This window comes from Malaclemys terrapin, chromosome 5 (genome assembly GCF_027887155.1).
Source record: "Malaclemys terrapin pileata isolate rMalTer1 chromosome 5, rMalTer1.hap1, whole genome shotgun sequence".
Classification (NCBI taxonomy): Eukaryota; Metazoa; Chordata; order Testudines; family Emydidae; genus Malaclemys; species Malaclemys terrapin.
Genome location: NC_071509.1, coordinates 54553238 through 54579442, shown reverse-complemented (window position 1 = coordinate 54579442; position 26205 = coordinate 54553238). Strand labels below are relative to the sequence as shown.

Genomic DNA, 26205 nt, shown 5'->3' with positions numbered 1-26205 from the left:
ACTTAAAACCAGAAAATCCACTGTATTGTTCAATGATTGATAGCAGATGCAGAGGAAGTCCCAATAGTATATATCACCTGTATACAACTTTAACTTCAATTCCATAACTTTCCTCAGTCAACAGTTTTCTCTTATAGCCCCAGCCTGCAAATAGTTAAATAGGTTTGGGGACACAGGCGTTCCTGCCTGGTGTCAAATTGCAGTGGGGGAAAATATTCTGTGTCATATGATTATACCTGAACTATCAAACACAGTCACCCACACCAGTATTCCTGATAGGTAAACCTAGCCTCAAAGCTCAATAACAAAATCCCAAGCTCCAGATGTCCCTCATGAGGAGAGAGGGCCTATTCAGTCTTCTTTAAGCTGCCTTTTCCTGCTTTAAAACTGCTCACCAACTTGCATTGTGTGAAGTTAATTTGTCTCCCTCTCTCACTTGTTTATAGGAGAGATTTTTGGAGTGGGAACCAAGACCGAGGACAGGGCTAAAGCAGTGAAATGTGAGGAATTTAAATCTCCCATTGGTGATGGTATAATATTACTTCATTTAACAACAGATTTACTTGAATGCCCATATCAATCTATGGGAACAGTACAGTGCTTGTGCACCTCTAGGTTTTGGCCATTCCTTCTTCCCAGAAATATTTTGCAGTAAGTGAAAAATAGTCTATGATTTTTACTTATATGCTGAATACAAATATTCTAATTGAAGCAAGACCACTTGGAGGCATGAGGCAAAGTGTAAAAGGCATGGAAACTTTCAACATGTGAAAAACTGAATAGTTTTGGTTTCAGTCTATACAATTGGAGGGGGGGAGAAGTTTCTGTAGGTATCTCAGTATCATGAACATTACACCAATTGGGTCCTCAGGGCTGAACTATAAGCCAATCTACATGCCCATGAAGAAGAAGGGGGCCTATAAAGAGCCCCTCACTTCTATTTGTGGGCTACCCACCTGTGTAGTCACAATGTATCAGAAGAGCAGTCATCCTAGAGCCGCTATACCCACTGCCACACAGGCAGACATGGAGTGGGAAGAACTGTAGCTGAGCTGGCAGCGTAGGGGAGGTAATCTGCCAGAAAAAGGACTGGTCCATCTTACTTCCCCTGTCATTAATTGCAGAAAATCTTAAACGAGGCCATCAGAAGTTTACCAAACACATGTAAACCCCAAAATGCAGGTATATGAAAAAAGAACAGGAGTACTTGTGGCACCTTAGAGACTAATAAATTTGTTAGTCTCTAAGGTGCCACAAGTACTCCTGTTCTTTTTGCGGATACAGACTAACACGGCTGCTACTCTGAAACCTGGGATATGAAAAGATAGTTAACTCATCATCCATTGACTAATAGGTAACAACTATACCCTTGTCATACATACAATACAGCATTTTAGGCTTCATCTCAGGGTCGCACTATAAATGAAAGCCACATGTCCCTTGATGCCAAATGAATTTCTAGTGCCTAGAAAAATTGTTGATGAAATTGGCGCCACTTGTTTGTTTTGCTTTATTTTGCCTGGCATCCTGTAGCTGTACTATGATATTGTGACACCAGTCTGCTAAGCAACTAGATTCCAAAATAAATGTAGTGTTTCCAAGCTTCTGCAGGAAAAATGAGTTTGGTGGATTCGTCCTGAATCTCAAAGTTCCCAACTGAACTAAATACAAGATGACTAACATTCACAAAACTTCAGGGAGTAGGAAGGGGCAAGGCAAAAGAGTTTGTATTATTTCTAAAGCTTCTCTGTCTTTATTTCAAGTGGTAAAGGAACCAAAGATTCCCCTCCCAGACAGCATTATTTTTCTATCTGGCATTGTGGGGGTAGATAAGTAGTTCTGAAAAAAAAAAAATACAAAACCTCAAATATTAAGAAAATTCCAGTTTAAGTGTTAACACTTCTGTGCTGGCGGATGGCTGAGCTGTGACCAAGCAGTAAGTTCAGTTAACTGTCACGGACACAAGCATCTTCTTACTGATTCTATGTTTTTTTATTATTTGTATTACAGTAGTGCCTAGGGACCAACCGAGAACAGGACTCCATTGTGCTAGGCACTGTACAAATATAGCAGTAGATAATGCTTAACTGGGAAAAAAGTCAACTTTGAATATTGATTTGAGGTAAACTTAAAGATAATGTCAGGGATCCACAGCGGAACCCAAACCCAGATCATTGCCCTCAGCTGATTCAGCTAGTGAACCTGGCCTCTTGACTGGCTGATTGGCAGGCATATTCTTAAACCCTACAGCTGGGTCTCTAGCTGCTCAACAATGTTCCACGCCTGCAGCTGTGTTTCTGGTCCTGCCCTCAGCTTCTTCCTTTCTCCTGCTCCTTGTTCCAGGCTCCCACCCCTGGTTTCCTCCCCCAGTTTCCACTCCTGAATCCTGCCCTTGCTCTGACTGATTCTCCCGCTTTGACCCTTAGCTCCTGATTCCTGGTTCTCAACTCTGGCTTGCTCCATGGACTTGGTAACTTAGTTCCTGATTTGGGCTCTGGCCACTACGCCTGGTCACCTCTGCTCCATCCACTAAGTCAGCTTCCCACCCTGACCATTAGGCAAGACAACCCACAGCCCAGTCCTTAACAGTTTGAGTAGCCCTCCAAAACTGAAGAGAAGAAGACGCAGAGAAAGAGGGGGCAGTGGTTGGAGTCACCTGTAGGGATGGATCCTGCCCAGGGTGGCCTTTCTATAGCTGACCTGCTGGGTGTCATACAGACCGTGCAAGGGCAGGTTGGCACTCTGTAGGCCCAGTGTGCAATTCTTCAGGCCCCAGCCTCTCTATCATTATTTCAAGTGGTAAAGGAACCAAAGATTCCCCTCCCAGACAGATTTGATGGGGATCACAGGACCTTTAATGAATTCCTGAACCCATGCTACCATTTGTTCCAGATGAGGTCACAAATTTATCCCATCAACAGAGCCAAGGTGGGCCTAGTCATCAGTCTCCTGATCGGAGAGGTGCTAGCCTGGGCATCCCCTTGCAGGAGCAACCTAGTCCCCTCTTGGGCAAGTTAAAGAACTTTATACAGGCCTTGGCAGACATCTTCAACCACTGAAACCAGTGGTTTAGTTGGGAATTGGTCCTGCTTTGAGCAGGGGGTTGGACTAGATGACCTCCTGAGGTCCCTTCCAACCCTGATATTCTATGACCCACTCAGAGTCAATGCTTCAGGCCCTGATACAAGGCCACCAGATGATTACCAGCAATGCTGCAGAAAACTGTTGCCACGCAGCAGACACAGAATGGAATGGGACCACACAAGACCACCATTTCCAGCTTGGTTTGAGTGATGAAGTGATGGATGAACTGGACCAAACAGAAATCTCAGCCAGTTTGGGTGCTCCTCCAAGGGGTTTGGATGGCAGGAGGGGGATCAGCGCTGGGGCAAGGGGTTGGGGTGTGGGAAGAGGTCAGGGGTGCAGACTCCAGGCGGCACTTACCTCAAGCAGCTCCCAGAACCAGCAGCATGTCCCCCCTCCGGCTCCTATGTGGAGGCACAGCCAGAAGGCTCTGCATGCTGCCCCAACCGCAGACGCCGCCTCCAGAGCTTCCAGAAGCAGCGGCATGTCCCCCTGCTGGCTCCTATATGGAGGTGTGGCATCGGCCAGGCAGCTCTGAGTTCTGCCCCATCTGCGGACACCGCCCCTGCAACTCCCATTGGCTGTGGTTCCTGGCCAATGGGAGCTGCAGACCCATGCTTGGGGCAGAGGCTGTATGCAGCGCCCCCTGGATGCCCCTACATGTTGGAGGGGGGACATGCCGCTGCTTCTGGGAGCTGCACAGAGTGGGGCAAGCCCCTGACCCTGCTCCCCAGCAGGAGCTCGGGGGCCAGATTAAAAGGTCTGGCAGGCTGGATGTGGCCCGCGGGCAATAGTTTGCCCACCCGTGGTCCAGACAAACAATCTTGGGAACCTGAGGAAAATGTTCATGCCCCAAACCTACTATGGGATTTCCACAAGGCCCATCTCTACACACCCAGCCTGAGGGCACCCGGAAGGCACCCCATAAGTAGGAGGGTACTATCAGGGACACAAAGCTGTACCCAGACCCAGCTCATTGCCCTTAACTGATTCAACTAATGAATCTTATCTCCTGATTGTGCCTGCTGGAGTCTTCAGCCATTTGTAAACCCTGCAGCAGCCCTGGCTTCTCAATAGTGTTCCACGCCCCTAGCTGTGATTCTGGTCCTGCTCCTGCTTTCAGCTCCTTATTTGTTCCTGCCTCTTGCTCCTTGTTCTAGGCTCCCAATCCTAATTCCTTGTTTCCACTCCTGGCTCATGCCCCTGCTCTGGCTGATACTCTGGCTCTGACCCTCAGTTCCCGATTCCTGCCTCTCAGCTCTGTCTTGCTCCCTGGACTTGGTACTTGGCTTCTGACCACCACTCTGACCCTCAGCTCCTGCTCACTCCCTGGACTTGGTAACTCAGCTCCTGATTCAGCCTCTGGCCACTAGGTCTGGTCACCTCTGCTCAACCACTAGGCCAGCCTCCCAGCCTGACCGTTAGAAAGACCATCCATAGCTCAGTCCTTAACATACACATTCTTTTTTTAGAGGTAAAGAGAGGTAAATATTTCTTTTAAATTAATTAGGTTTAATATTGTATAGATAGATTACTGAATAATCATCATTTGTAAATATATTTCCAAATTCTGACTAGCTCTTCAGTCAGGCTCTTGTTCCTGTTTAATCACTATTCATGAAGTTACATGTTGATATATTTTTGTTGATGCAGGCGAATGGCTGTTCTTTATAAGAATGCCCACATTTGCTGACTAACAAGGATAGCCATCCATGAATAAGGGTGGTTTTAATTCATTATTTGCCCGTCTTCATTCATTATTCTTCAGTCGGGGAACAGAATTAATACCATATGACTTGGGTAACTGGTAATATGCTGTGAAAAACAAACAGTCACAGTGAAGTGTGTGTGTCACCTGTTGGCTGATATGCTAGCTACTGGTGAATATTTATGAAAATAGATATGTTCACAGAAATCTGGATCACTTTGTAAATGTTTTGCAATGAGAAAAACTATTACATTTCTCCGAATTTACTCCTCATGAATAATTTGACCAAATTTAATTATAAACTGTATCTCTTCCACTTAGCCTGAGCACACTTATGATGTCATTCTTACAGCCAAATGCCTTTTCCCCCCCCCCCCTCCAAGAATACCCTCTAATTTGCTGTCACTTTCCACTTTGAAGTTATAAATAAGTGACTTAGTAATCCTGAAGGGGATTGGTAACCAGAAGGTGATAGTGTTGGCTCATCTACCACAGCAATGGGAACAGTACAAAACCTGAATAGAATAGACTATTATAGAATAGAGCAGATTATGGGGGATGTGAGGTTTGTTACCCACGAAAGCTTATGCCCAAATAAATCTGTTAGTCTTTAAGGTGCCACCAGACTCCTTGTTGTTTTTGTGGATACAGACTAACACGGCTACTTCCTGATACTTGCTGTTTCTTTGAGTGACTAAAACAAATGTGGAGGGCTTGTGCAGAAGAGCTAGAATTCCACCCACTAGTTTAAGAGCAGGAGCACAAAGTTTCTATGACAAACCAGAAAATCCCAATCAAACTTCAGCAACACTGCTATGAAGGAATGTTCTGGGTCTGGGTCTCATTAGCCCTGGGCTGAGTTTGCTGATTGGCGGTAGTTTAGGTAGTGATGCAGTTTGTCTCCATGTAGAACTCTGCCAATGAAGTAAACAAAACAAGTTAATGTACGCCAAGTAAAACTTTACCTTTACATCAAATAAAAATGTAAGCCTATGTTACAATTTACATAAAAACAGTATTAAGAGACAATTGTTTCTTCCATTAGAATCAATGGGAGAAGACTCTCACCATCTAGGTTAATTGAACTTTCTATTTGATCCCATGACAATCACAATTGCCACATAATTACTGGGGTTTATTTTAAGGTATTTTTCCCTTAAATATGGTATTCATTTTTTAAAAATCAGTGTCTGATACAAGGCTGTTTGATTCTGCATTTTTTTTTTAAAATCACTGGTGTTTTCCTTACATGGCGATATATTATGAATGTAAAACATTATGGTGAAATAAGCCATAGGGATTGGAATTAACCATGACCTAGCACCTTAAGATCAATACTTATTTAACCCATTTGTTCTCATTTCTCATCATTTCCATTCACTAGTAAGAATTAGTGGGATCCTCTCTTCTATAGACTATAGTGGTTAGCTGGAATTCCTATGAGGCTTTCACTTTTTTCACTCTAGGTTACTTAATTTTGCTTTACTGATGTCACAGTTGTCACTATAATAGTTTAACTTTTTTAAACACTTGCTATGGAAATCTTGCATTATCACATTTGGAATATAGAATTTTCTGTCTGCATGAAATCCACATATTATACCTTTCATTTCTTGCATCTAAGGGCTCAGTTCTGCTTCCCAGTACAGAACTGTTGCCGCATACAAAAGAGGAGAAGACAGTACGTTCCCAAGGTACTTTATTCAGTCATCTGTGTCTTGTTTCAGAGGGCAGGAACTGAAAGTTTGACAATATTGTCACAGGGTTTACTACTGACCGCTGTGGCACCTCCTTATGGCTACATCTGGTGATTAGCTTTCAACCACTCTGACAGCTCCTCCTTCATCTACTCGCTCCATAGCCCCCTCCCTCCCACCCTGAACTTGGGTTACTTTCTCTTCATGACATGGCCCTCTGCCCATGTCACTATAGTCCTCCCCTTCCGGGGTATCAGAGTTCCACTGAACAAACTGTCTCAGGCAGTCTTCTGATCCACTACCCAGACTGTGCCACTTTCCCAGTGGCTAGCAGGCCAGCCCACACAGGCCATCCCACTACTCTGTATTCCAACCCAGGAACCTTATGCCCAGCAGCCACGATCTGCTCAAGCTTCTTGTGACTACTTCCCTCTCTTGGCTTCTTGCCAGAGTCTGTAGTCCAATGCAGGATTCCAAGGCTTATTCTTCCCCCTAGAACTCCTCCATATACCTAGACAACTCCCCTCCTTTCTAAGGAGTGACTGCAGACAGGGGCCATGGCCCCATCAGTTTTAAAAGTTGGAGGGCCATTATCAACCATAAGGGTGAATGACGGTGGGGGTGGGAGGAGGTGGACAGAAGGACAGGGCCTTGTGGGAAGGGGTGGGGCGGGGCATGGGGGAAGAGGCGGGGTGGGGATGGGGGCTCAGGGAGAAAAGACGTCATGAGGGCAGGGCCTCAGGGGCAGAGGCAGTGTGGGAGTGGGGCCACAGTTTGGGCACCAGTGTCCCTCCCCCTTTTAGAGAGCTTCTGTCACGCCTGACTGCAGAGCTCCAAGACGGAAGTTTAGTAGATTACTTTATGCAACATTTTATTGATATATTCATGTACAAACATTTTGGTAAGGAATTATTCATTTGTACACGTATGGATCAGAGTGAATTAATCTCTGGTAGACACAAATTTGCATGTCTTCTATAGAAGCTGTCCCCCTTTTATAGGGCTACATCCCAGCATAGTTCCTGTTTAGTACTAGATGCATCCTTCGTGTTTCACTTCTTAGAGAGACATTATTTCAGGCAGAATTGTCAAAGCCAAGCATTATTGGGAAATTCATTTAATAGAGAAGCCTGATGTCTCTTGCGAAAACATCTTGCCACTTCATCTTTCTGCTTGAAAGATGCATTACACCAGTTATTATCATTAACACAATGTACTCTTTTTATAACTCTGACATTGAGAGGAAATTATTATGGATGCTATTATTGGGTGAAATTCACCCTGTGCAGAAGGCTAGCACAAGGTCTATGAACCATTAAGCTCTCTCTCAAAGTAGGGCTTCAAATGGAACTTGGTGAATAGCCCTTGTGCTTGCCCCCTGCACAGGAATAAAATTCACCCATAATGAAGAGCATGAAAATAGAAACGTTGTAATGAACCTGCTGGCTCATTACTGGGCTCTGTGTTAACCCCCAGTTCAGCATCTGGTCAACAGGGGATTTCATAACCTCCAGAGAACAAGAAAAGCAAGTAGCATCAGAGATCAAATGGGATCTGTCTCAGGACAGAGTTGGAGGCTTTGTATGAGAAGTAGCTGCAGGGAGAAGATTACAGGAGCAGGAGGGTCTGAGAGCTGGGCAGAGACTCACCTTCTTATTGCCAAGGAATCAGCAGTAGCCGCAGAAGGAAGAAACAGGGCTACAGCATGCAGGCACAAAACTGGTGTGCAGGCGTCCCAACAAAGATTATTTTATTTACTCTGTACTAGACTGCCCTCAGGGGCTGGGTTGGGAACTGTTGGTTTATCTTTGCTTTCAATTACAAATAAATCATCCCTAGGATAGTTGCAACTTTGATTTCTAACAGCCCTATTAAAGGAATCCTTTGCTACTTCTTCAGGGACCCCATTAAGGGCTAGAGCCTGTAGACTACAGTTTCTAGAGCACCTACAGTGCTTGCCTCTGAGCTCTTAGTAGCCTTGAATGACAATACTCATTACTCATCATTTAAAAATGAGGGTAAAAGACTTTAGAATTAGTAAAACTGGAGCTGTTTTATATATTATCAGACAAGGAAAATTATGTCCATGTTTAACATGTTATAACATTGGAAAATGTAGCTTTTGTGGTGTAAATTACATATCTGTATGTGGGTGTAATTTACACCATCATTCACACCACCATTGAGTTTGGCCTGCTGTCTTTTGTTGCACTCCCTCACCATTATGGTTAAGCTGAATGTGCGAACAGGTAAGTGAAATATACTGGGTTTGTGATCTCTGAATTGATATGCATCAAGCAGAGAAGAAAATATAAAAGCTTGAGGGAAGAGGGGCAATTAAAAGAGACTCAGAAGACATAGGACATGGGCTCAGTGTTGAATTTCTTTCTCAGGCAAACTTCCTGTTAAAATCAATGGAATTCTGTTTGAATAAAAACTTCAGAATTGTGCCCGTCACAAGGAATGAAATAAGGTAACACAGAATGAGGGATGTCAAAGACACTGTATTTGAATGGGACTAAGGGGGAAATGTAGGTACACAGACATTAGCATAAGAACATGTGAGGGAGATAAAGCACAAAAGTAGAAGAAAAGAAAGATGACACATGAAGAGGAAGAAAGAAAAGGCCTTTCAGGGAATGAGGAATAAGAGAGAAATAAAGGTAGAAAACAGATCAAACAAAAGAGAGAGAAGGCGAGAAACTAGATTTTTTTTAAAATGTAGATGGCACATAGTGTGAGCAAATTATCATCTTTAGTCACTTTCTTGATAGTTGAACAAATGTCTAGATTGCTTTTCTTTTTCCTGCACTCATTATTCCCAGTTGTGTCTACTGACTATAAACCTTCCGTTTTTGTGTATTCCAAAAATGCGGCAGGAATGGATTTCACCATTGTTGAATAGTATATCCTTTACTGGAATGGAAGAAGTTTACCTTTCCAAGCACTTTTCCAGACCCAGACCTGCTGTGAATGACATCATGGAAAATCCTATTTTGTGTCCCCTACATATGCCTCTCATAAGAAACTCACTTTTTTTAAAGCCAGGGTGGGGGTAGGGTGTAGCCAACCACTCTGGTTAGCATTTCCTTTTAGTAGTTGAAAGAGTTGTTTGGGGTTTTTTTAATACATACAATTCCTTTCAGAGAGACATGCCACACATTCTGATCTCTCCCCTTCAGGCAGTTACACTCTATTAAATATGAGGCTGGAAATGACACACGTCTGGAAATCCAGAAATGAAACCTCCTTCCAGTTGCTGCTCTGCAGTATACAATGAAGGTGTTGTAAATTGATAATTGAACCATGTGGTTCCTAGTTTAAGATTTTAAAAACTGAAATCCTTAGTTTCCAAAATGCTATGCTTTGTACATCTCTAGATTTTCTGTAGTACTATGAATCTATCTATTTGTTTCATTTACAGTGCAGCAAGGTTTTATCTTTTTAGCACCCTTATGCACTGAGATTGTATTTAGCTTCTTTTATCAAGACCATTCTTGTACTATTCGAGTGCTGTTCAGAGTTAAAACAAATAAAATACAAGATGACATACATTAGTAAGCAAAATGACCTCTACATTCTAACCCCTGTTGTATAGTAAATTATGTGATTGACATATTTTAAATACTATTGTGTGTATTACAGAGATGTAGGTAGGTTACAGAATGCTGTGTGGACATGCAAGTGTGATAAGGCTGTAGACCTGAAAGTGCTGAGGTCCATGGTCTCCCTTGGATTGTAGCTAGGTGAGGTCCAAAATTTTGGGCCTCCCCATTGAAAATGTCCTATTAGCTGTGCATATGAGCTTCAGTCTTGATAGACAATTGTATTGTTCTATAGTAGCTTGTCAAGTATGCTAGACGTCCCAGAGAATGAGGCTGACCTTTAGTTATTCTGGGCCACAGTCACTGAGAATAAGAACTGAGATCTTCAAACATACTCCATGCCCAGTAGGGAGAAGTGGAATGAGCAAAATACAAGAGTGAAATGACCATTTGGTAATGTAGGTGTGAGGCTGAATTCTGAAACAGTTGAAGTTTTTTGCAGAGTTGATGCTTTCAGGCTAAGGTACATGGCATTACTATAATCCTGGCTGTAGGTGCTCACATAATTTTCACAGATGTTGATTAGGAGATGTGAAGGGAGCAAGCGTGTCTCTTAACTCGAATGGTTCTCAAAGACATAAGCTTCTGCCAAAGCACTAGAAGGGACTGGTCAAGATAAATATTAGGCTAAACAGGAAACGTACAGAGTGTATGTTAGAGGAAGTGTAGCAGGGAACAAAGATGGCATTTAAATACCAATATTTGTTGCAAATTGGAGGTACATGTACCCACAGCACCATGATTAAATGCAACCCATTCAACTCAACAGGAAATATGATGAGCTTATTTATACACCCTTGATCATTTGTTGGTTGAGCCATTGAATTAACAATAATTCTGTACAGTACTGGAGCTTTAACATTGCTGCAGGTATATAACTGATCCACAGAATAGTGAAAAGGGTTAAGCCACTAAGCTAAGTAACTTTCTACCCAGTTTCCAAACTTTCTAAATGGAACTGTTGGCTCAGGATGGAACCTTCCTACACAGTCATGTGTAATGTTTCTTTGTAATTTGAGTTGTTGGTTTATTGCCAACTATAAATGAGGTTCAAATAAGATCCAATTTTGCAATCCCCAAAACTGAGTAATATTTCAGCATGCTTAGGAGTTTCAGAACCTTCCAAGACATCTGAGAAAAAATATTTTTAATTGGCTTTTCACATTGTTCTGAAAATTCTGTGTATGATCTCTTGGGATTGTAAAAAATCATTTGAGTGAAAAAAGGAGAGAGAACCTAAATGAGAAGCAAATACATAAAAGGTACCTAAATCCCTATTTAGGCACCTAAATAAGTAAGTTAGTGCTGAGAATAGAGCAGCTCCCATTAACTTTAGAAGGAGTGCTGGGTGCTCAAAACTTGAAAATCTTGCCGTTTATGCAAAGTGGGATTTTTCAAAAGTGATTCCTAATGGCCAGATTTTAAAAGATATTTAAGCAACTAAAGATGCTGATAGGTGATTGATGGGCTTTAAAAATGCACCCAAGCACCTAATTGACATTTGTAAATCCCACTAAATACCTAAATACCTTTAAAAATCAGGCCTAAGTGACTTTCATTGAGCCTTATGATCCTAAATCACTTAAGCACTTTTGAAAATTCTGCCCTTGAGCCTACATATGGATTTAGGAGCCTACATTTAAGCTTTGAAAATCTTGACCTTAGCGTTAGTGCCCTTGAGATGCTGCTCCTGCCACAGGAATGAGAAGGCATTCTCCCTATGTGGTGTTCCAAGGAGAAGTGGTGGAGCTCTCCCTCGGCTTTTTACTATTTAACCCCTGGGTCCTGCAGCTCCTCTGGGATCTGTGAACTGCAAACTGTGAGCTGGAGTCACATCCTTAGTGCCTGGTGAAAGCAATGGGAAAGCTCTGGGACCACTATTAGTTTGTTAGCAATGCCTCTGTTGGGAAAGCAGAGTGCCAGCTGTTCTTAAGGAAGCACTTGAACTCCTACTCACTATTGAGTCTATGCACTTTAATGTGTTTCAGCCCTTCCTTGCAGAAAAATTAGTCTCTTCATTAGAGCTCGTCAAAATTTTTCTGTTGGAACATTTTCCCATTGAAAAATTCTATTTCATCGAAACTGAAACTTTCTACGGGGATCTGGTGATTTTTCACAAAATTTCATTTAGAAATAAAACTGAAACTACATGAATGAAATGTTTCAACTGACCTGAAATGAAATTTTGTTAAATTTCATTTTGCGGGATATTGTGACAGTTTTGGGATTTTGCTCTGATTTGCTTTTTCTCTTCTTCCCTTTTTGTCCTGCAGACACACACAAGCTTAATATCTCTCTTCAAGGGAGATCCATTATCCTCCATATTCATAGCTATTGCCATCTTTCCTTCCTTAAGCCTCCTGATATACTCCTCAAGAGTATAATACTGCTCCTGCGTCACCCATAAGGAAGGAGTCCAGACGCTAAGTATACAGTCTCCACCAAGTTCCCAACTTCTGTCAGCCTTGGGAGTAAAACTTTGGATACAATTTTCAAAAGTGCCAAAGTGACTTAGGCCTCTAAGTCCATTTTCAAAAGTGACTTGGGCCCTTAGGGGCCTAAGTCCCATTAACATTCACATCTAAGTCACTTAGGCACTTGTGAAAATGTCACTTTTAATCTTTAAGCTTGGGACATGAAATCAGAATTTCCAGATGGACCTTGTTAAGACCACCAATTTAAAGGCATTCAACTTCTGGGAATTATGCCACATTGTTAGTCGGTCTGACTTTTCTGTCTATGCAAAGTCATTACCTGAAATACCACTTTAAGGCCTGGTCCCCACTAAGTCCCCAAATCGGACTAAAGTACGCAAATTCAGCTACGTTAATAACGTAGCTGAATTCGAAGTACCTTAGTCCGAACTTACCGCGGTCCAGACGCGGCAGGAAGTCTCCCCCCGTCGATGCCGCGTACTCCTCTCGGCGAGCTGGAGTACCGGCGCCGACTGTGAGCACTTCCGGGATCGATTTATCGCGTCTTAACCAGACGCGATAAATCGATCCCAGAACATCGATGGCGTGCCGCCGGACCAGCCGGTAAGTGAAGACTAGGCCTAAGGGAGGAATATATCTGGGATTGACAGGAAATGTCACACTCTGGTAGGATTTAAGAGTCAGCATATGAAATACCCAAATTGCCCTTAAGGTTTTTCCTTCTTCCCACTCTCTTTCTCCCTAGTATTTCAAAGATACTTGTATTTTCCTGAACTAATTCAATCCTCTCCCTCTGCACACAAAATTGAACAGAAATCAGAGTTTTCCAAATTATGGGTCTGTCCTGCTAAAGTCTGCTGCAGATTCCTACATGCAATTCCTGTAGTCATCAAGTTGGATTTTCAAAGCAAATTGTTATCACAGTGAATCTCAGATAATGAATCTCTGCTTCACCTCGTGTTTATAGAGATCTTTTCTTTTTTATGGCCCTTTGACACACCAGTTGGAAATGCCTAACTCATAGATGTGATTATACTGTACAGGAATTTTGAAGACACAGAGTATTTGAAGAGAGCTCTTGAGTCACTAAAAAAGAACTGTAACTTTATTCAGAATTTGACAATTCTCACTAAACTGCAAGATTAGTGCCGAAGGCAACAAAACAGCAGGAACCCAGTCAGAACGTGCCAGAGTTCATAGAACAATTGCTTCAGGCTTAACTTTGCTGACCTTTAATCTAGTTGGGTCATCGATGGTTCTGCTGCAGAGCATCGCACAACGTGAACCTGATCAGGTCTCACATTGTAGTTCTGCGAGCCAGATTACCAGACGTAAATGTTGTGCATGACTTCAGAACAGGCTTACTGCACACATTCATTCAGAATCAGCATTTTAGAAGTCTGGGTAAGCAACCCCACTCACACTTTTGTGTCTGTGTGTGTGAATACATATGTTTCATTACTCTAGACCACCTAACAAACACTTACAAAACGTGTAGTTAGGCTTAGTAATGATATAAGAAGGGCCCCCGTCAAGTTAATTTACTTTCTACATTTTCAGTACTATTCATTCTCCTCATGATATGTTTTGTTTTTCTTACAATTTAAATTCTACCTTTATTCACACCAGCATAATTGTCAAGTTAACTTCTTACTCTCCCTTGACTAATTGTGTGTGTGTGTGTGTGTGTGTGTGTGTATGTGTATATATATGTATATATATATATATATATATATATATATATATATGTATGTATACACACACAGAGAGAGAGTGAGTTACAGTGAGTAATAACAACAGGGAACACTATTAAAAACTGGCATTTCAGGCCCCAGTCCTGCAGTGAGTTCAGCAGGAGATCATGCACCCATGCAAAGCACATTTTAGGGTTGGGGCCATATTCCAGTAACCATTGGGGAATGTTAACTTTTGACTGTTCTGTACTTTTTAATGTTAACTCTGTGTATGGTATAATAATAAAATCAATTTTAGGTTCTTATCTATGGCCCTATTACCATAATAGCTGAGTGTCTCATAATTTTTACCCTGGTGCAGTAGGGAAGTGCTATTATACCCATTGTACAGAGGCACTCTGGGTCCTGTTGCACTTGCACTTAAAAATATAAACACATTCTGGAATTTCTGTTGCTGAGCCAACAACAGGCTTTGAAATCCTCAATCTCTCATGATCTTTCCATCAGGGGCGGCTCTGTGTTTTTTGCCGCCCCAAGCATGGCAGTCAGGCGGATTCGGCGGCGTTTCTGCGGGTGATCTGCCAATCCCGCGCCTTCAGCGTACCCGCTGCTGAATTGCCGCCGAAACCATGGGACTGGCAGACCTCCCGCAGGCATGCTGCCGAAGGCTGCCTGACTGCCGCCCTCACGGCGACCAGCACGCTGCCCCCCGCAGCTTGCTGCCCCAGGCACGCGCTTGCTGCACTGGTGCCTGGCTGGGGCCGCCCCTGCTTTCCATTCCTGTGACTCTTGCAATCCTCATAGGAATGAATGGTGGTAGGGATTTCATTACCCTGCAGTATAATCTAGGAGTTGGACTCCAACATCCCTTTTAAAATTGACAAGGGCAGAGGATTCTATGGAAGAGCATCATGCCTGTTGGACAGGTGTGTATCTCTAGCAGAATATTTTGGAATCTTTAAAATGCTGAGGGCTCAATTTGTAGAGTGAGTGAGGGTGGGACATTCTTACCTTTTTCAAAACTGTTTTAAACCCCTCACCCCTTACAAGTTCAGTCCTCTATAAAACTACTTTTTTTTTTTTTTTGGTTGCTGGCTTTGATGCACTGCCATGACATTTAATGGAGAACTGTAATATTGAACAGTGAAAGATCTTGCCCTTGGAAAGAATCTGCACACATGCTGTGCATTTCTGAAATCTTTCCTGGTAAATTACTGGACATTTTCAATGGTTTGATTTATTCTCATGCTCACAATACCTTGCAAGAGAAGATAAGAGAAGTAAATGAGCACAGCATGAAACTTGTCTCTGATCTCCAGACAATCTATGTGAGTTGTTATTCTCAGATCACTTCCCATGTAATTGGGTCCTTCAGAGACATCCTTTTACAGAAGGACTCAGAAGAAAAGGAAGAGCTACTAGTCACATGGCTAACCATCTTCAAAAGTGCCTCAGGGAGGAGGTCCGTAGGAGAACATAGTTCACAGTTTGAGAACATCAGCAAAATGGAGATTTGATCTCCCTTTAAAAACAGGTTTTGTAAAAAATTCTTTAGACCTGACAAGTTATCATAGGTCTCTATGGGTATGTCTACACCTGCAACAGGGGGTGTGATTCCCAGCTAGAGGAGACATACTTGCATTAGTTCTCATCAAGTTAGCCACTAAAAATGGAGTGCAACTGCAGAAGCATGAGGTGAGGGAGAAGCTAGCATACGTGTCGGAGACCCTAGTTAGGGTTACCATACGTCCTCTTTTTCCCGGACATGTTCGGCTTTTCAGCAGTCAAACCCCCGTCCGGGGGGAATTGCCAAAAAGCCGAACATGTCTGGGAAAATGGCGGCTCTGCTCCTCCCCTGACTCTTCGGCTCTGTTTAAGAGCCGAACTGCCCGAGTGCTATGGGCTTCAGGCAGCCCCCTTGCCTCCGGACCCCAGCTGCCGGCCGGGCACTTCCTCTCCCGGGCTCCGGCGGCGCAGGGTCCGGAGGCACGGGGGCTGCCCGAAGCCGGTAGCGCTCGGGCAGCTCGGCTCTGTTTAAGAGCCAGGCTGCCCAAGCGCTACTCCGGACCCTGCGCCGCCGGAGCCTGGGAGGGGAAGTGCCCAGCTGGGGATGCAGGGTCTGGAGGCATAGGGGCTGCCCAAAGCCCGAGCGCTACCGGCTTCACAGTTTGCCGGGCAGCCTCCAGACCCTGCGCCCCCGGCTGGGCGCTTCCCCTCCCGGGCTCCAGCTGTGCTGGGGAAGCGCCGGCCGGGGGCGCAGGGTCTGGGGGCTGCCCGGCAAACCGTGAAGCCGGTAGCGCTGGGGCAGCCCTTTCCCCGTGGCTGGGAGTGGGAGGGAGAAGGGGCGGAGTTAGGGCGGGGAAGGGGCGGGGCTAGGGGTGGGGAAATGGGCGGGGCCAGGGCCCGTGGAGGGTCCTCTTTTTTTATTTATTAGATATGGTAACCCTACCCTAGATACATGTCGGGTTGGCTCATCCATCTTGCCCCTCATGCTGCTGCAGCTGCACTCTGTTTTTAGTGTGCTAACTCAATGAGAGCAAGTGCCAATGTGTCTCCTTGATCTGGGAACAGAGCTCCAAGTGTACGTATATCCTAAATGAGTGAAACCAGAAATAGCTCCATGCCAAGTAATACAGTGGTATCACAATTATTATTATTAAAGAGCTGAGACTGTGCTTGGCACACCACAGGACCCAAATAAAGACAGACCCTGTTCCAAGGAGTTTTGACTCCATAAAGGTGCTTAGTTTTAGACTCCATTGTCATTCACGAAACGAACAGTTTGCTGTTGCTGAACCCCATAGGTGCCTAAGCTCACTTGACACCTAAATTTCTAGCTCTTGGCATGCGCACTGCTGCCTCCCTCTAGGTGTCTGAATGCCTGTCCTCTGCCAGAGGAGTACCCATCTCATCTGTGAAGCTTAAGAATGGAGGAGATAACACCTATTGACCAGAGGAGGTGGTAGTAGTGGTCACCTTATAACTGTTATCCCAGTGATGAGAGCACTCACCTGCAATGTGGGAGACCTGGATTTAATTTCTCTCTCTGACTGATGAGGAGAGAGGATTTGAAGAAGGGTCTTCAGCCTCTTGAGAGTGCTCTAACCACTGAGCTATGGGATAGTGTGATGGGAGGTGCTCCATCAATCTCTCCTTTTAAGCTATTCTACTCTGGATAAATAAAGAAGCTCCCTTCTGGAGTACTGTGTCCAGCTTGCTTTTAAACAATGTTGCATCTCTGCCAAATCTTAAATATGACAGGCAAATAGGCTTTTTCATCATTGAGCTGTGTGATGACTATCCTTTTTTATCTTCAAAAAAACATTATGCATTGTTGACCTCTACCAGCAGAAAATCCCTTTGGATTTACCGGGGGGGGGGGGGGGGGGGGGAAACTGGCATGCTTTTGCATTCCCTGCTGTCTTGTGGTTTGACAACATTATTATCCAGTTCTACCCATGAAATGCCATCAGTATCACCTTCCAAAATGAGAAATGAACTCAGATCTACCATGCAGTTGATAAATCATATCACCATGTGAATCCACATGGAGTATGTAACTTGTTCCATAAAATGCATGAGAAACTCTTTCCTAATTGCTCTTGAATTCTATGTGGTTATCCAGAGATTCCACAGAAGCAGTGAGAGCTGTTCAATTCTTTCCCTATTGTTTTCACTGTGCTTCTAGTAGCCCTCACCCTGCTAGCTAGTAGATATACTATTCTTTTTTTCTCTTCTCAGGGGCTTTTATTTGCTTGGAAAATTTCCCATCGTAGCTAATACCAGTTCAGCTCCACTAGTGGGAGCTATGGTCGGGTGTTGCAACACATGTGTGCCCCTTGTGTTTTTAACCATTCTGTCATGTAAACATTGTTCAGAACAGTGTTAGATGACATGGTGGTTAGAAGGCCAGATCCTGTGTACAATAGCACTACCAGCAGCAGAGCTTAACAGGGTGTATCCCTAAAAGTGCAGTAGCCCTTCCTATAACACATCTATGCTCCATGGAAGGGCAGGGCATGGGAGAGCTGTGCTATGGTTGAACCAATGACCCTGCTCTTCCCCTTTCCTTTCTCCAAACTCTGTTGTTGGGGGTTTTGGGGTATTGACCCCCTGTGTGGGTTTCCCTAATCTTGCCCCCTATAAACTCCACAATGTAACTGTAGTGACTCCACTGCATTATGGGACTGCTGTAGCTACAGAGTAAGAAGGATTTTCCCTGAGACAGAGAAACAAAATAAAATATTTTCCAGAACATTTCCCACCCCATTATCTAGTATTATTATGGATAAAACTTTTAAAGAAATTCAGAGCGTTCACTTTCATGTAATTATGAAAACCCAATCTATATAAACAATAATGTGCCAACCCTTTTAAAAAGAAAATACAGACAACCGCCTTCAATGTAATATACTTTAATTCTACTTTGAGTTGATTATACAGTTTTGTATAACAATTTAATAAGCTGCTGCTTTGTGCAAGAAAGTTATTTTTGATTCTTCTTTGTGCAACTCAGGATTGTAACTATTTAGCTTACAATATCTTGTTGACCCATATTTAAACTGCACTGTTATACAGCATAGATGGTATAATTTAAGATTCAATCAGATTTTTGTGTAGCGCCACTAATCATGCAGTACAGCCTAAAGTCAAAATGTTTCTCACCCTCTTGTGGTAAACATGATTTATTCCTTTGTTTATTATTTCCTTTCTATATTCTCTATCAGCATGCTACTAGTCACAAGAACAGGGCAGCAACTGCATCTTTTAATGGAGGTTGTTCGTAACTCTGAACAAAATGTTACGGTTGTTTTTTCAAAAGTTTACAACTGAACATTGACTTAATATAGCTTTAAAACTTCACTATGCAGAAGAAAAATGCTGCTTTTCTTTTTTTTTTTTAAGTAATTTACATTTAACACAGTACTGTACTGTACTGTATTGTTTGTTTGTCTCTGCTGCTGCCTGATTGCGTACTTCTGGTTCCAAAGGAGGTGTGTGGTTGACTGGTCAGTTTGTAACTCTGGTGTTAACTCTGAGGTTCTACTGGAGATTAGTGAGCTAGCTGACAGAGGGACCTCTAGGGATGACTCAGGCTTCCCAGTCCAGCTTCTTCCCAGTCTGGAGAGAGAAGATGGCCATTCTCCGCTTTCCTGTAAAGGGGAAGATTAAATTGTTCCAGTTATCTACAATCTCAAGCCTGGTTTAACTAGCCATTTTAAAAATTGATCTAGTCAAACTGGTTCAAACCCCTAACGCAGATGCATTTAAACCATTTTAATCCTTGTTTATAGTGCTTTTAGGTTGTCAGTAACTTACTGCTTAAACCAGCTTGAGTGAGTCTACATTAAGGGTTTGCATTAGTTTATTGGTATTTACAGACTTTTAAAATTGATTTAATTAAATCACTGCATTCTTTTAGTACAGAAAAAGTCTCAGTGAGTGATCATGCTCTGCTGATTTATGATTCAAAGCCAGTTGAAGTTATGGGGGGAGAATCCATTGATTTCAGTTGATTTTAAATCATGCCCATGCTTATCAACCTTCCAACAGTTGAGTTGTGCAGGTTGTTCTGGTTTCAATATAGCATCACACAGATTCAAAGTAGGGTAGGACTGGAAGAGGCCTTGAATTCTTCTAGCCCCGTCCCCTGCACTCAAGACAGGACTAAGTATTATCTACAGGTATTTGTCTAATCTGCTTTTAAAAATCTCCAATGATGGAGATTCCACAACCTCCCTAGGCATTTTATTCCAGTGCTTAACCACCCTGACAGTTAGGAAGTTTTTCCTAATGCCCAACCTAAACAGCCCTTTCTGCTATTTAAGACCATTGCTTCTTGTTCTATCTTCAGAGATTGAAGAAAATAATTTTTCTCCCTCCTCCTTGTAACAACCTTTTATGTGTTTGAAAACTGTTAGCATGTCCCCTCTCAGTCTTCTCTTCTCCAGACTAAACAAACTCAGTTTTTTCAATCTTCCCTCATAGGTCATGTTTGCTAGGCCTTTAATCATTTTTGTTGCTCTTCTCTGGACTTTCTCGAATTTGTCCACATCTTTCCTGAAATGTGACACCCAGAACTGGACACCATACTCCAGCTGAGGCCTAATCAGCACAGAATAGCGCAGAAGAATTACATCTCATGATCTTGCTTACAACACTTTTGCTAGTACATCCCAAAATGATTATTGCTTTTTTCTTTTTCTTCAACAGTGTTGCACTGTTCACTCATATTTAGCTTGTGATCCATTATAACCCCCAGATCACTTTCTGCAGTATTTCTTCCTAGGGAGTCATTTTCTATTTTATATGTGTGCACCTTATTGTTCCTTCCTAAGTAAACTACTTTGCATTTGTCCTTATTGAATGTCATCCTATTTACTTCAGACCATTTCTCCAGTTTATCCAGATCATTTTGAATTTTAATCCTATCCTCCAGAGCACTTGCAACTCCTCCCAGCCTGGTATCCTCCTTGAACTTTATAAGTATACAGAACTGATCCCTGTGGGATGAAGCTGACATCACCACACTGATAGTCATATATTAATAAGGCCAGAAGGGACCACTGTGATAATCTTATCTAACCTCCTGCATAACACATGCCATAGGATTTCTCTGTATTAATTCCTGCTCTGAGTCTAATAGCTGAAGTAGAGCACATCTTCTAGAAAAACATCCAATCTTGATTTTAAAATATCCAGTATTGGAGAATGCACCACAACCCTTGGAAAGTTGTTCCAGTGACTGTTTGTTATCCTCACTATTAAAAATTTGCTAGTCTGAATTTGTATAGCTTAAACTTCCAGGCAGTCTACCTTCAACTTTCAGGCATTGTTATATCTTTCTCTGTGAGATGGAAGAGCCCTCAGTTATCAAATTTCTGTTCTCTGTGTATGCAATTATAAGTTGTGATCAAATTACCCCTTAACCTTCTCTTTGATAAGCTAAATAGAGTGAAGCCCTTGAATCTTTCACTATAAGGTATGTTTTCCAATCCTTTAATCATTCTCATGGCTCTTCTCTGAACCCTTTGCAATTTATCAACATCCTTCTTTTTGTGTGGACACCGTTAATATGGCCAAATGGAAGTCATGGTAATGTAACATCATGTCCCCGTAATACATCCTCACAGGACACACCAAGTTTAGTGTTGTCAACACTGCCTTACAATCCATGTCACACAGTGATCACCATTTTAAAAACTCCGAGATATCACAGGTTTTTTCCCTTATTCTAAATATAAGACTATACTTGGTTCTTTAAAATGCACTTTTAATAGTTCTATGATGTTTAGTAGTTCTAAAGAGCTTCTGTTTGTACAATTAGGCCTTCTTTTTCTTGACAGAAGTTCATAATAACCTGGACCACATCATATTTTTGTATACACATTTTTTACATTAACTTTTTCCACATTGTCCCTGCCAGCAGGTATATGGGATCTTGGGGAGCAATTACCACACAGGTGGGGTACCAATTAATTTCTTTATTAAAGGAAAAAGGAAGTGGTGGGAATTTAACAATGAAATATGATGGGATGGGGGTGTATAGGGTGTTTACAATAGACAATGATGGGGGGGTTCTTCTAGTAAATGGGATAGGTGGTTTCAATAGTGGGGTACAATACAGTGGGGTACAATACAATTGGTAACCAATTAACACTGAAGTATAAATGTAACAGTTAGCTAACAATTTGCATCCGAAGAAGTGAGGTTTTTACTCACGAAAGCTTATGCTCTAATAAATCTGTTAGTCTTTAAGGTGCCACCAGACTCCTTGTTGTTTATGTAAAGAGAGTGTCACAGCAGCATAAAACCAACTAACAGTATGGGTAAAATGGGTTAAATAACAAACAACTTTAGTTAAAAATGTGTCACAGTGGTGTAAATGTAAAATGTGAGGTGTGTTAGAGAGAAAAGGGGTAACCACTGGGGTTTTATGCTAGAAAGAGAGAGAGCAGACGGGCTGGAAGTTTGAACAGCAGAGAGAAAGAAAGAAAGTGGTAAAGAAGTGAGGTTGGGGGATGGAGGAAGAGGAACACGTGGTGGAGGGAGATTTAAACTCAGGAGACACAGAACAGACAGGCTGCAAGTTTAAACAGCAGAGAGACAATTATACAAAACACAGCAATATCTTATCTATGATTTAACTTGACCAAAACTACACAAATTAGCAAGTAACAAAACACAATGCAACAATTCTTTAAGCCTAACTTACAGGGTACAATGCAAGCAATTTCCTAAACCTAACTTAACTATAGCTATGCAAAATGAAATTACAACTTATCTAGACTAAAGGACAAAATCTAACCTAATGGGTGCACCTTATACTAGGGGTAGTTCCAGAGGGCAGAGTGGTGTGTGCCCAGGATACAGCTGCAAGGGGGGAGGGGAATTTAACTAGTAGTGGCTGCGAGCGAGGGCGGGGGGAGGGGGTGGCTGCAAGCTGGCAGCCCAGGATACAGTCCAGGAAGGCACAGGCTTATTTCTAGCAGCAAAGGCGCTGCAGAGCAAGAAACAGATTACAGATGCAGACCAAGGAGTTTAAGAGAGGTTTTAAGACACAGACCAAGGTTTAGCTTGAGTCTGTGTGCTGGGGAAACAGAGCCAGCAGCTAAAGTAATAAAATAAAAGTATAGAAAGTTTCACAGAGGGATTCTTACCAGTCCCCAAGGCAGCAACAAAGGCAGAAGCAGCAACAACATCAGAAGAAGCAAGGAGGGCTCGGTACGGTCTTGATAATCAGGAGGTCTCTCAGGCAGCAATTCGTTCTTCGTGGGGGGGGTTAAAAATGGGGGTACGCTCAAAAATAAAACGAGAGCGGAGAAAGGACCCCCCAGAACCCCTGGCTGATCAGACCAGGTAGCAATGCAGGAACCTTTCTGATGTTTGTTTCAAAAATGCCTGTTCTTAAAGGCAAACTCAGGCAATTTCCCGCCAGTAATCCTGATAGGCTCCTTCTGTCACAGGGGAGGAGATACAGGGAAAAACTGCAGGGGAGCATAGAGACGTGCCTGGGCAGAGTCCTGGACCATAGGCCTGAGTTCACACCTCAGGACTCAAAAGCACATGAGGCCTATGACTCATGCCCAGAATCTCAAAAACACATTAGGTCTTGCAGCTCTGGACATTGCCTATCCTACACTGAGCCCAGGTTTAACAAGGTGATAACAGGACCAACCCTTTGATCAGGGCAGTGGTCCCACTTAGCATGCAGCACAAGTGGCCATCCCTTTGAGAAGGGCAATGGCTCTTGGTAAACAACTTAAGGGGCCCTCCCTTTGAGAAGGGCAGTGGCCCTGGTAAACAACTTAACAGCCAGAGAGGGGCGGCCACAGGAGGAGAACAAAAACAAAATGGAGTTAAGGGGTCAGCTGTAAGAAACAAAATGGAATAGAGGGAAAGCTGTAACAGACACACATATCTAATTTATATCACATAAGAAACCAGGGACAAAAATCACTGTTTTGTAAATGTTTTCATGGTAACTGCATTCAGAACAATAAATATAGTTTGTTTTCACCCACAGAATTAATAAGGATGAGTCCTCTCTAACATAGATCAAATATTTTCATCATTTTCAACAAGCAAATGAAAAGAGATTTTAATGAAAACTGCTCAGAAGTGGGCTACAAATATTACTGTCTCGATGCCAGTGTTGGTATATTATTCCTTTTGGTATTTTGAAACATTCCTGCTGGAATTCTGGAAAGTTCAATGGGCAGATTGTATTTTTATTAGCAAAACTATGTTTAACATTGCAGTTTAGACTCCGTTCTGTTATTTGTGTGCCACTGTTGAATCTGCATCTCCTCTACAAAACAGAAAGCTCTGGATTTTGAAAAGGCTTATACAATACACCAAGCTCTGTTGAAGGTATTTGCATGATGACTTCAGGTAGGGTTACCATACGTCCGGATTTTCCCGGACATGTCCGGCTTTTGGGGGCTCAAATCCCCGTCCGGGGGGAAATCCCCAAAAGCCAGGCATGTCCGGGAAAATCGGGAGGGAGGGAGGGCTCGGCCGGGGTCGTGGGGCCGGGGGCATGGTGCCGGGCCGGAGTCCAGGGGCACAGTGCCGGGCCGGGGGCCAGGCCGGGCCAGGAGCCGGGGTCGCAGTGCCGGGCCGGGCTGGGCGCAGGGCCGGGCAGGGAGCCGGGGGCGCGGTGCCGGGCCGGGCGCCGGGGGCGTGGTGCCGGGAGCCGGGGTCGCGGGGCCGGGAGCCGGTCCGGGGCCGGGAGCCGGTCCGGGGTCGCCGGGCTGGGAGCCGGGGTGCGCCGGGCCACTGGGGGCCGGCAGTGCTGGGTGGGCCAGGGGTGGTCGGCCGGGGCCGGCACCCCAGGGCCCGAGCCGACCCAGGCTGGAGCCGCCGGGGGGCCAGCCTGGGCCGTGCCTCCTCCCCCCACACTCCCCCTTACCTGCTTCAGGCTTCCCGCGAATCAAATGTTCGCAGGAAGCAGGGGAGGGGGCGGAGACTTTGGGGAGGGGGCGGAGTTGGGGCGTGGGCATGGGCGGGGCTGGGGGCGGGGGCGGGGCCCCGTGGAGTGTCCTCCATTTGGAGGCACAAAATATGGTAACCCTAACTTCAGGCAGACAAGCATACATCTCTTGCTTGTTCCTGTATGGTGACAACAGTTTTAAGATGATGTCAAACATCCTATAGCCTCACCTTGCTAACCTTTGTTCAGTTATCTTCTGATTTAATTGTTAATCAGGAAACCTACTGCACTGTGTTTGCTTGTGCCAGACTTGCATATACTCTGCATTTAAAAAAAAAAAAAAACTGTTTTGGATGCATTTCTCCAACATTCCACAAATGAGTGTTCCTAATACTGGTATCTCTGTGATTTAGTTACTTGTGTGAGTATGACTCAGTAGCATTCTCCCAGTCTGAACAGCTTGCTGTAGGTTCAAGCTCTCCAGTAGGACTTGAGCTGTGTATTACAGCAAAGGGCTGTACTCTGTTTGATACTAAGTTGTCACTACAACTGTGCGAAATGTTCTAATTGAAATATAGTCCTACTCAAACAAAGCCTGAGGTTCAAGGTTCACTGCATTTGCAAACCTGGGGCCATGCTCTCAAAACTTCACAAACGTGGGCTGAGATTGCTTAAACCACTTGGAAACTTGTGAAAATGCTTCATTGCTCCCTTTGCCAGAACTGCCCACTCTACCCCTCAAGAGGTTGTTTCTGGACTTCTCTGCATGGCTCTGCTTTAAACCAAGTATCAGGGGGTAGCCGTGTTAGTCTGTATCTACAAAAACAACAAGGAGTCTGGTGGCACCTTAAAGACTAACAGATTTATTTGGGCATAAGCTTTCGTGGGTAAAAACCTCACTTCTTCAGATGCATAGAGTGAAAGTTACAGATGCAGGCATTATATATTGACACATGGAGAGCAGGGAGTTACTTCGCAAGTGGAGAACCAGTGTTGACAGGGCCAATTCAATCAGGGTGGATGTAGTCCACTCCCAATAATAGATGAGGAGGTGTCAATTCTGTGGTGACTGTCACTAGAAGGTCGCACACTTTATTCTGCAGGCCGAGATAATTGCATACACCCTGGGGTCCTTGTATCCCTGCATTTTCCCTCCCCACAAAAGCTCCCTGTGTGCCACCCTCCCATCCCCTTCTATTTTAGGGACTCTATGCAACCCCACCCCTTCCCTCATTTTCCCCCTATGCCAGGGACATTGTGGGGGCCCCTTTTTCCCGTGCCAGAGATTCTATGCCCCCATTCCCCTCACACCATACCATGGTCTCCCATTGGGCCCCTCCATGCCAGAGACTCTGTGTGTCCCCCATTCACCTCTCCCCCACCTTATTCTTATTTCTTCTTTCTGTCTGGGAGAACTCACTCTAGAAACACGAATAGATAAGGGGGTTGGCAGGTTGGTTTTCTTTCTTTTTCTTTTTTTAACATTATAATGAACTGATAGCACTCATCAGAGAAATGTATTTGGGCAAGTTTTCTCCCAAAGGACA

General features: G+C 43.7%; 1 protein-coding gene across 4 annotated transcripts in view; it reads left to right on the top strand.

Annotated features, from left to right (window-relative positions):
* The window catches only part of DLC1 (DLC1 Rho GTPase activating protein), a 417446-nt gene that overhangs the window by 141974 nt on the left and 249267 nt on the right, over positions 1–26205 (top strand). Inside the window, exon 5 of one of the 4 annotated variants that reach the window (XM_054029699.1) lies at positions 447–500. The exons of the other annotated variants lie outside the window; for them this stretch is intronic. Coding sequence (XP_053885674.1) covers positions 447–497 — 51 coding nt within the window. The 3' untranslated portion in view covers positions 498–500. The remainder of the gene's footprint in view (positions 1–446; positions 501–26205) is intronic. 4 annotated transcript variants of the gene reach the window in all.